This window comes from Drosophila erecta, unplaced genomic scaffold, assembly GCF_003286155.1.
Source record: "Drosophila erecta strain 14021-0224.00,06,07 unplaced genomic scaffold, DereRS2 tig00000092-arrow-pilon, whole genome shotgun sequence".
In the NCBI taxonomy this organism is placed as follows: domain Eukaryota; kingdom Metazoa; phylum Arthropoda; class Insecta; order Diptera; family Drosophilidae; genus Drosophila; species Drosophila erecta.
The window spans coordinates 18,491,443-18,507,613 of NW_020825207.1; the positions used below are offsets into that span (position 1 = coordinate 18,491,443).

Genomic DNA, 16,171 nt, shown 5'->3' on the forward strand with positions numbered 1-16,171 from the left:
GCCAAACAGACCCTCAACAGCCTCGATTTGATACACTTTTTTGGGCTCCATTTTTTCTCATCCACTTTTTTCCGGTTTTAGTTGACCCCCGAGTGTCGAGTGGGTTAAATGAACCGAACATTTTTGGGGTATTCAATTTGTTTGAACGTCCTTTTGCGTTAAATCTCATGTGACGCATTATGGACGCGTTACATTTATTGAAGGCGTATAAAAACTTGTAGCGTCAGCGAAAAATAAAAATATACTGCTCTTAAAATATTTACATGTCTACCTCTTCTGTTTTTAGGCTTATATATGCATGCGACTGTAGGAACCGTTGGTATTATTTAAATAAAGTGAATATGCTCATTTTAAAATTATTTATTCAATTTTTTATAAAAGGAATTCCTTTTTTCTACAAATTATTATATTCTACATTTCGCTCGTACATCATATACTTTGAATATCTACATTTGACATGGGCGTGAAACTGGCTAAAGATATCTGGTACTCAAACCTATGTTCTCAATTGTCGACATCCTTACAAATCCGGATGGCAGCGCGCTACATCCTTAAGCATCAGGATGGCAACTCAGGATAAGACATTAATTGAAAATTCATATAGGGATTAAAAATGATTTTCAAGGTATTTGTTGCTATAAGCTAAATTCAGCAGGGGTAAACATCTTAATAATAATACCCTATACACTTGCAGAAATCCAGCATTTTTAGGTGATACAAGTTGAATGCATTATAAATTAAATATTTTTATTAAAAATATTGAACATACTCTTGTTGCTTTGAATTTGCTGTTTGACATTATATAAACGCCATTCAACAAATTGCTCGCCAAAATTGCAACATTTGTCAGGCTTGGCGAATCAAAAACCAGTTGCAGTTTTCCGTATGCCAGAAAATCAAATAGATAAAACGGCAGTCGCAGCGGCTCAAAAGCAAGCGTTTTTCATTCGAACTCACCCACGGCATGTGCTAAACAATTAAAAGCAACTCAAAGCGTGTGGCAAAGCAATCGCAAGCCTTTAGGCCATAACTGACCTTTCAACTTGCCCCAATCAAACCAGTTAGTGTATCTGTCTGCTTTTATATACACATATTGTGGCTTGGACTTGGCCAACAGCAGCAGCTGAGAAATCCAAGATTTTGACTTAATTGGTTTCCAATAACTCTGCCACTGCTTTTTTTTTATTTTTAATTATTGTCTTTGAGAAGACTAGCATGCGGCTTAAATTAATTGATTGACTAGACAATAAACAATGTTTAGATGCCATTGAAGTGTGCAAATTGTTTATAATTTTAATATTTTGACCTAATACATTTTTCATCATTGTTCGATATGGGCCGTGGCCCTAATTTATCAATTTCAATTGAACAGCCAATTGTACAGCCCAATCACTGTTTTCCGATCCACAAGATTAATGAGCTGCGCAAATAATGAAATGCCATAAAATGCTCTGTGTGTGCACATGGTGCTTGGATATCGCTGTCAATTAATGAATTTCCATCGTCAACTTGCCAGCCAATCAAGTTTCGCTTTTCATTCACCAAACACTTGCGAACATTTTGCAGTTTTTTTGGTTTTCGGTGCATTGCAACAGCACAACCAGCCCGCCCTTGGCTCAATTATTTCTGGCGCTTAAGCCGGGCTGACAAACGCCCAAGCAGTGCGAAACGAGTTTCGGCTGTTGGCATCAGAAAAGAAGAGCGAACTTGGCTTCGAAGTGGGCTTCTCTCTTAAGTTTGGGCCAACAGCTGTATATGGCTCTCTCCGCCGAACTGTGGCTGAAAGACATTTGTTGCTTTGGCAGACAGTTTGGCCGAGAGTGGGTGGAACTCTGCGAGAGAACCACCACCGCACCAACCCACTTGGCAGTCGCGAAATTCCCTCACTCTGCTCCTGGCCATGATTCACATCATATGGCGGGACTCAGGACTCAGGACCCAGGACTCAGGACTCAGGACTGGGCCGAAAGAGAGAAAAAGCGCGGAGCGACGGGAAAAAGGGAAACTTAAGCCCGCTTTTTATATGCACGTACAAGGGAACCATAAACCCGAATGACTGTCATCCTAAGAGAAAGGAATATGACAGTTTTATTAGTGTTTTGGTAGCTGTAAACATATTTTGATATTAGGAAAATAAAAAAACAGTTACTAAAAATGTACAAATAACCTTTTTGCTACATGGAATGCAGCAGTGTCTTGAAAATAGAAACGCCTTTCCAAAGCTATTTTTTATTACAAATTTAATTGTAAAGACCCCTTTATTAATATTAATATTATTGCAGTGTGTAAAATCAGCAAATTCTCTATCTTTATGGCAAGACAGCCCATCAATTTCAATTGCAAGCTGCCAGCTCGAGAGCCATGTTACAAACTTTGCGGCAACTTCCTTTTCGCCAAACTTTCCTACCCACTGCCACATCCGAGTGCCCCCTTTGCTGTTTTGGTAAATTATCATGCTGCGGGCTGCTTAACTATTTAACAAGTGCGTGGCCAGCAGAGCACGGACAAAAAATACGCCCAAAGCCAAAAATGCGAAACTCCAGAGTTGCAAACAGACAGGTATGGCCATACACAAATGGCGTGGTGTTCGGGTGGGCAGGTGTCTTGAATTCGACAGGCGTTGCATGTCGCGAAGCCTTTTACTTTCAACACAGAAGCGCCTGGGTTCTCTTATGCGCAGCGGCTCTCTTTTGGTCTCTCTTAAAATGGCTTTTCGAAATTTCCCTGCCTTTCGAACTTGGCTTTTCCACGGCACAACGGAAGAGCAACCCCAGAAACGCATTTGAACACTCGGTCTTTGCGGTTGCCACACGAAAATGTGCGGCAGAAGCGGATGGAAACAGCGCGTTCATACAAAATATTTAAAATATTTCAAAACATGTAGAGAGTTGTAAAAAAAAATGAGTTAATAAATACGTAAGATTTCTGAAGTGACTTGTGCTGTAATACATTAGGATTTCCCTTACCTAAGAGCTTAAGTGACTCTCAGCTAAAAGTATCAGCTTTTTACAAAATTCAAACGAAATGTTTCGCTCGGAATGAATATATTTAAATGTTTAGTGAAGTGCGGTTTATTTGTGAGTGCTGGGAAAACATGACGAGTTCCCATGAGTTTTCCGAACTTGCATACTTTTCAGCGTGTGGATAACAATGTTCATGGAGTGAAAACTGCTCCAATATTTACCGACATCAGATAAAGGTAAATTTGTTTAATTACCGTGTTCCAATCTGGATCCTACCATCGCCAGCAAATGGAGGAGCTTCGGGTGTCAATGACTGCCCCGGGGCATTAAACCCTCGGACCGACTTTGACTTCCATTCGGACTCCTGCCTTTGTTTACTCCCTCCTGGTGTGTTTGCTCTGGTGTTTGGCCAAGTTGTATGCAAAGAAGGTCACAAAAAGGGCTCCCAGTCGAAGGTAAACAAACATGGAGACCAGACCCGCTCGCATTTTCCCACATGTCACCCTAATCAATTTACTCGCTCTGTCTATCAACTGTCCATCAATTTCAACATTTACTTCAAATAGCACTATGTGTGTGTATTCCAACTAGCCCAGCGCCCATAAATCTTAAAAGGGAACCACTGGGGAGCCACTTTTCCAAAAAAGACAGCACCAAAAGCAACAGGCAGTGTGTACCCTTCGAAGGACCTGTTTTTCCACCTCTAACCCACTCAAACGAGTGGCTTTGCCTAATAGTTTCTGTGCTCGGGCTTAGCCGGAATTTACAATGAGCTAGGCGGCTTTCGAGGCACGCCTGACTGGGGTCTGAAAAACCACCAGTAACCGCAGAGGGTTAAGCTGGCTAAGCTCGTCCAGGCGCCATGTGGTTTCAATCCCGACTCAGTTGACTAACTGAATAGGGGTATAACATAGTATTCTAGATGCTTATACAAACGTTGTTCGTTTTAATTGAATTCTTTTGATTTTATGTGCGATTTTCAAATTGTGCACTAAACACTTGTTGATTACAAGCCAAATTAAATTACAGTCTTAGGTCTCAAAAACAAAACGTTATATAAATATTTGATCTTTTGTGTCGAATGACAAGAGGGATTCAGAGGTACTTAATTCGAATCCGTTCTTCAAGCCCAACAATCTGATAAACTTCCCCTTTTTGATTCAATGTAAGTGCAATGAACTTCGGAAAACGTTGCCTCTCATTTTGTGTTCCGGGCATTCCAACCCTCCTGCAAGGTGAAATGGCACTTAATTTAATGTTAAATTTATGTAAGACAGTCAGAGGCTAATAAAAACGCCTCAAATGCCGGGCTGGCATATATAAAACTTTTATGTCGGCCAGCACAGAAAGAGATTCACACTATTGCGGCAAGGGAAAGCAGGGAACCCGCGAACCCCGGAACCCGGGAACCCGGGAACAGGACGAGGCAGGACAGGATGGCCCAAACGGGGCCATAAACGGGTTGGCCTAAAAACGGCAGAAGTTTGCCGCAGTGGAAACTGTCAAGTGGCGGACCAAGAACAATACCGCAACGCAAACCCACTTTGCATGATTTAGGGCCATAGGGAAAATCGCAATATACCTAGCGATATACCACTTATCCTGCTGCTTATCCTGGCTCACACATATTTCTGGCCAGGCAGATATGTGGTCGGCCGGGAGGTGTGTCCTGTGTATGGAAAATCGATGGCACAATGTGATTAGGAACAACAAATTACTTGGCTTGGGGGTGGGCGATCGAAGAGGGCTTGTCTTTTGCGTGTCCTCTTCCTGAAGGACCCTGAAGTAAACTGACAAGCGACGTAAGCAAACTAACCAACTTACCAAATGAGTTTATTAATGAGCAAGCTAAGTAGTTCTGCCAGGTGGAATAGGGCTAAATAGGTGGAAAGAGCTTTAAGTTCTTTAATTAAAACTTGCTTGAAAGGGCTAAACCAAAGCACCTTTAGTTTTAGCTGAAACTGGGAACTTAATACAGCAGCGATGTCCTGTCATCAAACCTCGACGTCTGTCCAAAATTACTCCATGTACTAGTACTAGTACTTTATATAAGTTTCATTTATCTTCTTCCCTTCTCAATTGTTCAAGTCAACTTGTCCGGTGGTTTCTGTATCTCTCATATCCGGTTTTTATCCTGCTCCTCCACCCGATTTGCTTTGTCTGTTGTTTGTCTGTAATTTGCAGCTTTCTTAATTAAAATGTGCAACCAAAAACCCAGCTCCTAATTTTTCAGACAGAACTACTCTTACCCTTGGGACCAAACAGAGGTATTATGTCTTGGTTTAGCATATTAACAAAGTTTTGTGCTTCATTTAATCTGTATTCGTTTGACGCTTTCATTCGAGGAGCCTTCTGAAGCTCAAAGTAAGCGGCCAAGAATTTTTGTTTCGCAAAAACTTGGCGAAAAAGTTTCGCCTTTGAGTGGTCCCCCTCAAATCGTTTTAACTCACTAGAAGGCCGCTTTTCGTCTTACCAACTGGACCCATTTTCCTGGCTGCCATAATTTATGACCCACACAGTTGGTCGAGAATCGCAAAAGGCAAACAATTGCTTTGGGGAAATACTCCCTGTCGATTGCATAATTGATGTGGGCCTGCTCGTACGGGTGTGCAATTCATTTTGCTACCCAGTAGTTGCGAGTCGGATTGCTTCAGTGGGATAATGGAACCAAAAAAGGTTAGGCCAAGATGGAAATGAAATGAGAAATGATGTGAATGTTTGACAATAATTATATCTCTAAGTTATATATTTTATAAATTTGTACAAATAGATAAAGCTGGTTCGGTGAAAAGATCGCTCTTTGCTACTCAGTTGCCAGAAACGCCTACTAAATCCTCCATTATATCCTTGACACAGTCCCGCTCTTTGCCTTGCTTCGAGTGTTGCCTGCTTTTAGGCGCCTTTTCGCCTCTTCGCCTCTCCGCCTTGTTGGCCGCCATTTGCAAGGCCATCGCGGAATAGAAGCCAGGCTGGGAGGAGCTGGCTGAAGGTTGCGTGCCAACTCATCTCGGATCGAGCGAGCCACCCACATTCCGGCCTGCCTGTTCGACACTTTTATTAATGCGCTCGTAACGCCCGTGGGGCTGTCAGAATTCCATTCACAGAACGTTATCGTGTTCTGGGAATGGGAAGGGATCCGAAAGATACTGAAGCATTGTTCGCTATTTCCCGGGCTGATAAGTCGGCATACTTTGTTGCCAACGCTTGTTGCTTTGCTGACAGTTGTAGTACATGAAAAGGATTGCAGGATCGAATAGGACATCGAATTTTACAAGGTTCACACAAGAAATATATATTTCCGCCAGGAAACAACGCATAAAATACGCTGTAAGGGTCGGACTTTGTTCTAGTTTTCTGCTTTTTCACATTGGAGAATTATGATAAGGAGAACTATGGTAATTCCACTGCAATCCACTTACCACGCTTCTCTCTGAAGTCATTACCTTTCTTTGCCTTTCCCCAAGTCCTGCTCATGACCACCATTAGTCACCATTAGAATTGGGGTCACTAATTTCTGTCGAGGACCTGAATTCCACGCCTAATTATCTACGTAAAAGCCCATGCCAGTTCGGCGAATTTAGGAGCCAACTGTCAATTAAAAGCGGCAATTACGCCAATGTGTTGCCACCTCGAAGAGCAATCCCCTTCTGAAAACATGGCCGCCAGAAGCCTGCTCATTTAAATTGAACACGTGCTCTTGGTCAGGGAATAAATTAGCGCGACTAAATTAAAAATACTCGAACACAGCCCGAATTTAAACAGACCGACAGTTTAAAGCGCTTGTTTATGGCTTTTCACTTTGTCTTTCCGCCCTGGTTGTTGTGCTCCTGCCACTCGGCTCCCATGCAAATTACATTTTGTGCACGAAATTAGGAAACTCCAGCGGACTAAAATGGCCGAAATGGTGGAGCCATGGAACTGGGAAGTCCGCTGCAGACATGCATGGAATTTCATTTCTGCACTCTCGCCTGGGGAGGCATTTATTTTTTGGCAACACGTACGTACACACTAGTACGAGTATGTAGTATGTGCTCCCAAAAACTAAACTCCGCGCACTGACATCGATACAAAGTGCACACAACGGCAGGACGGAGCTCTGGAATGCCAGGATTCCATTTAGGAGACGAGGTCCTTGCCGCCCCCAAGCACAGTGAGCGATGACGCTTTTATTTTCAACACTAAAGGCTGGCAGGAAAGAATTAGTGCTATTATAAATAGTTTATCGACGTTAGAAGCAACGTAGATTTAATCGAACTGCAATACTTAATTTCTGTACGCATGTACTGGCATTGATTCATATCCACTGCAATCGACGTGTACTACGCACTGGCATAAAAAACATATAAGTGGAAATTTTTGAGCTCTTTCGTATTAGAAGCATAAGCTACCAAGTGAATAGGCGGAATAGGAATAGGAGGCCTCACATAAAAAGAAAAGTGTATTTCAGTTGCTGGCAACACACTACAAAAAAGTAAATACAGTACCCGCTATTGTAAGCCAAGACGAATTAACACGTTGAAAGCTCTGTAAGTGTATTAAAAGTTCGGCTATTAGCTGCCCATTTCTTCTTCCCATTTGGAATAATGGCTATAAATCCGCCTTCCATTGCTCCTTTCGAATTCCCTGCTTATGAGTCTGTTCCTGAATGGGTGAGCGCAGTTTTCTTTTCTTTTTTTGACAGCCGCAAAAAATTTATGCGCAATTTTTTGCAGAAGCTTGGCGCTGAAAGGGGAAGAAAAAAGCCTCCATTGCAAAGGATCCTTTGGCTCCGCGTCATTTGTTTGCCGTTTGCTACTGCACCGTGCGTTCAATTGGAACAGAAATTTAAGCCGAATACAGTTTGCAGTTCACATTGAATGCGCATACTTAATCCCCCAAAATAAATAAATTCAGCGGGCCCACACAGTCCGAAAGATCGATAAATAAACATTGTACTGCCACTGAAAGAATAGCACGATATGTTAATAAATAAAACAAACAAAGCTTTTGGTAGCTGGTTTCCATCAATTGATGTACGCCAGCGTTTAAGTTAACAATAATTGAATTTAAGGGCCGCGCTCATATTCGCCCACCCATGCTGACTGATATTCCTATCGATTTCACCACTTGCCGTTCAGGAGGCACCGGGGGTCATTTGACCACCTACACCGCGATACGGCGGCAATCGCTATTGATTTTTGCTTCCAGCTACGTACCTCTTGCCCAATTTCCCACTCCCAACCTGCCGTGCATATTGAGTGCGCGACAATTTATGAGCTTTATGTGTCACTTCTGATGCCACTTTCACTGGCATTTTCCGCCCACACCCACCCCGCAAGAGTGCCACACTCGCACCAGAGACAGTCACGCATTCTTCGGGGGTATGACGGCCAGAACCCAACCCCGAATCCAAATGGACGTCTCAGTTTCAGGGAGAATGTTGTTTTTCCCTCCAGTGCGGCCGAGCTGAACTGTAATTGCTTGCTGGGGTGTAGTTAGGTTTTACGAGCCAGACAGCTGTTTTCCTCGTCCTTCGCCCGTGTTCCACTTTGTGGAGCCCCAAATCATAGCGTACTGTTCAGGATTTCAGCGCCTTAGTCGCTTTGGAAAGCGCTGTGAAACGCAACACCAATTAGTTAATTTATTGGCCAGCTTTCCCCTTTATTGTCCCTTTAAATCCATCTAAACTGGTGATGTTTTCAATTGCTATAATTTGGTTTGTGCCAGCAGAAGCCACATGGAAAATTCGCTATTCCGGCTTTGCGATATTTTATCTTTGCAATTTTCATTTGGCTATTCCGTTTGGCATTGTGGCAGGATTTTAGGTTTATTCCAAAGCAAGAAAAGATTAGGGGCTGAATGTATTAAAACCAATTTATCTTCATCATTTTATCAAAAGAGAAGCAAACAGTGAAGCGGAATACTTTAATCTATCATGTTTAAATATTTTGATATACTTTTTGTAATTATTTTATTTATATTGCGCATCACCAAGCGCTTACTAAAATGCGTTTTGAGATTCCAATATATATATTTCTTTATTGTTATTGACTTCTAGAAATTTCAGAACTCACGGGCGCAGTTCGTGCCCTTGGCAGCAGAAAGTTGCTTTCCACATAAATAAACAACATTATTTATTGGATCACGGACACGCCCAATTAGTTTTGATATATGTCATCCAAGCAGAGATGATACCTTCCCATAGCAACCCAGCTTGGATTAGACATGCAATTTTCCGGCTGACTCTTGTCTAGGAGGCACTCCCGCTCCAGCCGGCGTATCCTTTGTCATTTTAATTGAAAAATGTAGCCATTCCTTGAGACTTTCCTTGCCCTGCCCGCCCGAACACCTCTTTCGCTAGCCACTTGCCAATTGTATTTGCAGATTGTCTGTCAGCTCCTTTGGCTGAGGTCTTTTGTCCGCCTTTGTCTCAGTCGGATGGCTTGACTTTCCGTCGTTTGAATGGCGTTTGTTTGCCCGCTGATTTGGCCATTGTTAGACAATTTAACTCTTGAATAGAACTTTGATGTGTACATTATAGAAATGTACTTTATAGTACTTATCTAGGTACATGCAATCAACTTTAAGGCCTGACTTGCATAAATTATTAAGACATTGCTACTGAATGTTCCTTATTCCACAGGCCAACGTGGCGTATACTTAATGTGCCCATCCCTAACAGCTTTATTTTAAGCTGTTCCCTTTAAAAAGCGGCTAGGCAATTAATCTCCACATTATCATTAATTCTCTGTACTTATGCGAAAATAACATACATTATCATTCAGAGACTTGCTCTTTAATTTTAAACTAATAAACATTTCCTCTTGTGGTGATCCTTTCAGCATTCGCAATAGTCGCGGCTCCTTGGACAGCATTGGAACCGCCGCGAACGGCAGCTCAGCGGCCAGCCAGGCCAGCTCCAGCGGCGGCTCCACCACCACCCACGCCCACAACAACAACAATAACAACAACAATAACGCGGGAGGCGGCGGTAAGATGGATGGCAGTCCCCACCATCGGCCAGGGTCTCGGAATGGGCGCGATAATTGGAGCAAAATGCCGGAACCGCTCAACGGCCAGAAGGTGGAGAAGTCGGAGAAGTCCTCGCCATCCCGTCGCAGCATGGGCGGCGGTGGGAGTGGCAGTTCCTCCAAGCAGGGATCGCCCTCCTCCTCCTCGCGAACCAAGGGGGTTCCGCCTAGTTTCGGCTATGTGAAGCGGGCAAACGGCAGCATTGCCTCCACCGCCGAGCAGCAGAATATCGCATTGATGATGGCCACCGGGGGGGCGGCAGCCAATGGACTGCCCTGCGGTCGTACCGCTCATGTATCGGCGGTACCGCGGACGGCCAGCGGTCGCAAGATTGCCGGCGGCACCCAAACCCTGCCCAATGACATGAACAGTGAGTACAAGTGAATGAACACGCAACTTTCATGTTATCTAAATCGTATTGTAATCTGTTACAGAGCTTCCCCCGAATACTCAGCATCGGAGCTTTTCCTTGACCGGACCAACAGCCACCCAATTGAGCCAGTCCATTAGGGAGCGACTGGCCACCGGATCACACAGCCTACCAAAGCCGGGCAGCGACTTGCACGTATTTCAGCACAGGTATGTGAATATATCCAAGTAAATAAAGATATTAAACTAGAAATGTGGGATTGCCGTATAATTATGCTTTAAACGTACTCTTTCCCTTAGGATCTCCAATCGAGGAGGTGCTCGTCACGACGGATCGCTCTCCGATACGCAAACCTATGCTGAGGTCAAGCCAGAATATAGCTCATACGCCATGTGGCTCAAGCACAGCAATACGGCCGGCAGTCGGCTGTCCGACGGCGAGTCCGTGGAGCAGCTGCAGATTGGGTCCCCGGCGATGACCCGACATGGTCACAAGATGATACACAACCGGTCCGGAGGACCTGGTCAGATGGCGGGTCAAATGTCCGGCAATGAGTCGCCCTACGTGCAAAGTCCGCGCATGAACCGCAGCAATAGCATAAGGTTGGTTTTATTTCAAAAGCGAGGTTAAGCTCTCCCTTCCTGCATGAATGTATCTGTATCTCCACTCTTCTCTTTTTCTCTGTAATCTGGTTACCCTTGAACAGCTACTTGAAAGAAAGGACATATCCAAGGTGACCATATAGTTTCAGCACGCACATCATTTTTGCATATCATCTGAAAACACTTCATCTCTGCGGCAAACAATCAGCACCTTTTCCACCCACTTGCTCTTCATGTTGCATGCTTATTATCTTAATAAGTTGAGTTGTAGACTTTGATAATGTTACTCCATTACGTTTTTAATTTCCAGAGCTCCAAGTTTAGTTGTTCTATTCCAGTTTATTTTCGATGTGTTAGTGTGGACGGACTTTCTCCCAACACACACTAAACTGTCTTGATGTAAAAATCGACCTCCATACAAGCACTATTTTTGCCTGTCAGCTGTATTTTACTTCTTGTCCCTTAAATATGCAAACAACTTTTGGCATTCCTGTTTCATACCATCAGAAAGCCAAGCGAACTTACCTTCGAGTGGTAGCCTCCATGTCGCCAGGACATATGCTTGGCTTTCCATGTGTCGCTCTGCATATTTAAAGGATTCACTTAAAGCCAAAGAGCTGAGAAGGGCGACATGCCCAGTTATTTAAAGAGCAAAGTTTGGGCAGGTTGTCGCCAACAGACAATGTGAAAGCTCGTTGGGAAAACGAACTGGGAAAACCATTCAAAAAAAGTATAAAAACCCCAAAGGGCAAATGGAAAACGAAAAACAAAGAGGAGTCTGCTAGCTGCGAGGTGTTGTTGATGGCCAGATTATTATTTGACATGTCAATAGGTTTGTGCACCCCGACTTTCCAAGGATGCAGGTGAACTTGCTCGCTTTTTTCTGGCTGCCTCATCAGCGAGTTTTTGACTGCGGTCGGTTGTCGCTGGTCAAGTGCTTCATTAAAATGTGTTCCCCTGAGGCAAACAAATAAATAAAAAGACAAACCAGCTCTAAAGATCGATTACTTTAACTTGAAGTAAATTTAGTGCATAATGGTTTAATAAACAGTGTCACAATGAAAACACAATTGTTCTTTCAAATATTTACACATTTTCCGGATCCTTGCTAGCCCTAAGTTCTTCAACGCCCACTTACTTTGCCCACATCTACTTTCCCAGTTTATATGTGTCCTCGCTTTTAAAGCTTCGGCATCAATTATGCAACAGGGAGTGAGGAAAGGATTGTGTCAGGGGAGGCGGAAACCCTGGAAGCCCTGCAAGCCAGCTCGGCGGCTTGTTATCAAATTTTACACTCCTATTCACACAGCCAAAGTTTGTGGCAAATAGCCCCAGAGAAAACCGACAGCTCTTACCACCAAAAGCAAACAACTGAGCCCCCCGCACCGACGGGCGCACACTTGACGTATACGTAATATTAGATTTGCATGCGAAATGCCATTAATGTCACAGTTATCAGAGCCACGCGAGTGGACATGACTGGATGGACCAGCCCCATCCTTTTCCGGAATCCTTTTCTGCTTGTGGAGCGGTCATTGTGTGAGCGTTTAGAAATCTCTGCATTTTATGACAATTTGTCTAGGGACTTAAACGCAGCGAGGGCTCCACCCAGTAGCCTTATCATTCAAATGCACAGTGGCCGCAACCAATTTGTAACAGAATTAAACGGAAATGGGGGCCTTTTCAGGGGAACCTCATAAAGTTGACAAACGCAACGGAAATTTGCAACTGTCTGACCACATTTACTCATCGCCATAGTGATCTAAATCGAGGTATTCGGACAGAATATAATACAATACAATTATTTTGTATATCTGCGGGAAATCCTTTTATATTTTAAACATTATATGTATATTATGTTGCGTCTTTCATTTGCTGTGGTTTCCTATGAGGTTACTTAGAGTGCTTACTTATAGTCACGCCTTGCTCCATTTCAGCGTGCTTTTGATTCATTCACGCACTCATTCAACGCCACAGCCACACGATACTAATGAGACTCAATTTCAGATCGACAAAGTCCGAGAAGATGTATCCCTCGATGATGAGTCGTGGCGGAGAGGTGGAAATCGAGCCCTACTACTGCCTGCCCGTCGGCACCAACGGCGTGCTAACGGCCCAAATGGCAGCTGCCATGGCTGCTCAATCGCAGGCGGCCCAGGGGAATCCCGGCGTGGGCGTCGGCGTGGGGGGCGTGGCCTGGAGCCAGCCCACCTCGCCCACCCCGCTCAACCGCGGCCCCTTCACCACAGCCGCAGCTGCATCGGTTCTGTCGCCCACCCATGGATCCACATCGGGCGCAGGACTCGTGGGTCCTGGCGTAGGAGCAGGTGCTGGTGCAATGGTCGGACACCGGCTGACATATCCCAAGAAGAATGACGAAGGTGAGAGAACACTCGAAAAGATGTGGCCTTAAGCTGAGTATCTGGAATCCCACTCCTGCTGAAGTCATATGAGCAAATCCATTGAATATATAACAATATTCCGGATTGAAAGCAAGAAAAACGAACTTTGGCTCACTGTTTAATGGGCATCTTTAGATGCAGGCTTAAGAGCACATTAATGCAACTTTGCCGTTGTGTTTCCGTTTCAGTTCACGGCAGTGCCGCCTCCTTGCTGTCCGGAGGCAGCTCCCTATACGGAAACGCGGAGGAGCGGCAGGCGCACGAAATCCGGAGGCTGAAGCGCGAGTTGCAGGATGCCCGGGATCAGGTGCTCAGTCTGAGCAGCCAGCTGTCTACCAATGTGAGTACCTCGTCATGCCCATCTAGTCGGCTTAAGTTCAGATGAATTGTGAGTGCAGTCGAATCCTTCTGCTCGGCTGAACCTGCTGCCAGAACTTACTGACAGCGTGAGATACTTTTGGTGTCATTTCTTATCACTTGAAACGTTTGCACGACCCAATGGCATTTTTTCTTTTATTCTACAAGTGGCAAGCTCTGAAATAACTTGTTAGGAATATTAGCAAATAAAAGCTTAATTTTTAATATTGAAGTACAAGTAACTTAAAGTACAAACAACTAAGTCGTGGGAAGAACATACTTTTTGTATTTATTTTCCAATACATTACTCAAACAATTTATTTTGATTAATATTTGATATCTCATCACTCTTGCTGGCAGGGTCATATAATTCTTGTCTTATTTCCATAACGATCTGAAGAGCATGCTAGGGAATATGCCAAATCGAAATAGCCTCTTGGCACTGCAACAAAAGTCACCTGAATAAATTAGGAAAATAACGACAATTCTTGGCCTTCTAATCTGGAGCACCGCATCTCTTATGGTATGGCCTCGTCGTCTGCATTGTGCCCGGCCATTAATTTAAGTGGTTATGCCGTGTACTTGGGGCCACAATTTATTTTGTTTCGCAGCTGTTGCAACATTTTGCGCATTTTCATGGCCTACGCTCAGGGGCAATGCCGAAAAAATGTGGCAACTGGCTGCGCCACCACCTTCCCCCTCTTTCCGACCGGAATGGTGTGCCAAAAGCCGTGCGCTTTGAAAGATTCATTCGCTTCCCTTATCAAACAGTCAGCTTGCATCCAACTTTTCCGCCAAGTCGCCTTCCGTCATATCCCACTTAAGATGCTCGGTGCACGGGAAAAAACGAATGATGGCCTCCCATACTTTTCTTAAGCTCATATTAAAATTAATTTGAATTATGAAATATTTATTTGGAATTTCTCATTTGAAGTCCTATTTGATTTGGAGTGCAACTTCTTAGAGCTGCAAACATTTGTCCAAGTTCAAAGATTTCATTGTTTTTCTTCAAGTGTAAGGACCAAAAGACTGAGACTGTGAAATGGTGTGTGTGCGTGTTGTCAACAGAAGTCACGCAAAAGTCTGATAAACTTCCGCGGCAGACAAAAGTACTTGAAGAGGTGGGACAAACTTTTGCCTACTTTTGGGCGGCTTTTTTTGATGAACCTCCCTGCATGTGGGGCTGAAATTGATTTCATTTACAAATTTCTTGCCAACAATTTTCATTTGAAAATAAAACAAAGTTTAAATTGCATTCCGCCGGGGAAGGAGCTTTGGAGCAGTCATTGTACACTTTATGCCTGTCTACATGGCAAAATCGCTATAAAGTATTTTATAGCCAGTTCCCATAAGCCACCCACACCTTTCGCCATCAAATTTATCGGGGCCAGACAGGCAGACAACATAAATCTCATATTTTCCACACTTCCACAGCTCCCGCAGCTCCGAGTTGGTGGGTTGGGAAAGTCTGGGGCCAAGGTCAAGGCGCACGTGTAAATTGCAGAAATGAGCTTGAAGGATTCGATGGCGATTTGATGGGCAGAAAAATTGAAGCTTGCCGGTTTTCCCCAACATTTCCCCATTTTCGCACTGCGCGGCGGAGCAGAGAACGTTCGGCTGCCCAGCTGCCATAAAAGTGCAAACAATGTGGAAACTTAGAATAATTGCAATGGAGTTATGCCGGCTGGAATCTCTCCCAGCTGATATGGTCTGATATGCGGTCTGGATCTGAGTCTGGTTGGTTAAGTGGATTAGGTGCTTGGGTGGGGAAAAGTGGAAAGAGCCGGGAAAATGGGTCGCCTCAGCGTGATTTATCTGCGAGTGGGTTGCGCGAGAGAAGTACATTTACCAAATGCGAAAACTTGAGCTAGATGCCGAGCTGGCTGGTCAAACTTTCCTCCAATGTGATCACACCTAAGATACGAAAATGACAAATTGCGCTTATTTGTATGGCGGTCAAGGAAAACTATATTTCTGAATTAGTCTGCCTAAGAACATAACATAATTATAATATGTGAATATAGAAATGTATGTATGAACCATTTTTTAGAGGACTGAACGTGATGATGGATGAATGAAATCCCTTCTGCGAACGTTTCGCTTACTATTCAATTAAGTTGGCAAATAGCAACATGTTGTGCGCTTAAAAAGTTCAAAAACGACTTACAGTTTCAAGTGGTTCTGGGATTTTTAACTACAGTTTTGCTACTTCTTTCGCATTTCAAAGTCCCCTGCTCATCGTCCATTGCGGATTAAAAACTTTTTAATTGCCCATTGACTTTGATGTCGTTTCCTTGGCTTTCCCTGCCATTGTCTTGGCCAAAGTTCCCTGCGTTAATTAAATTTCTGCCAGGGCTTATAATAGCCTAGATGCCGATATGTCGCTCCCGCACTTTCTCGGTCCGCCTATCGATCTATTTGAGCCTCCTCAATCCACATCCAACGCCAGTCTGTCAGCAGTTTTGC

The 16,171-nt window shown here is 43.9% G+C and overlaps 1 protein-coding gene across 9 annotated transcripts in view; it reads left to right on the forward strand.

Annotated features, from left to right (window-relative positions):
• Positions 1-16,171, forward strand: part of LOC6548947 (protein sickie) — a 135,234-nt gene that overhangs the window by 92,656 nt on the left and 26,407 nt on the right. For 4 of the 9 annotated variants that reach the window (XM_015156483.2, XM_026980251.1, XM_026980252.1 and 1 more), the window contains 6 exons: positions 9,785-10,344; positions 10,409-10,553; positions 10,644-10,946; positions 11,051-11,077; positions 12,954-13,327; positions 13,537-13,688. In XM_015156483.2, the coding sequence (XP_015011969.2) occupies positions 9,785-10,344; positions 10,409-10,553; positions 10,644-10,946; positions 11,051-11,077; positions 12,954-13,327; positions 13,537-13,688 (1,561 nt within the window). Of the gene's footprint in view, positions 1-2,756; positions 3,200-9,784; positions 10,345-10,408; positions 10,554-10,643; positions 10,947-11,050; positions 11,078-12,953; positions 13,328-13,536; positions 13,689-16,171 lie in introns of those variants that run through there. The other 5 variants (XM_015156478.2, XM_001974168.3, XM_015156479.2 and 2 more) reach the window with 2 other exon arrangements.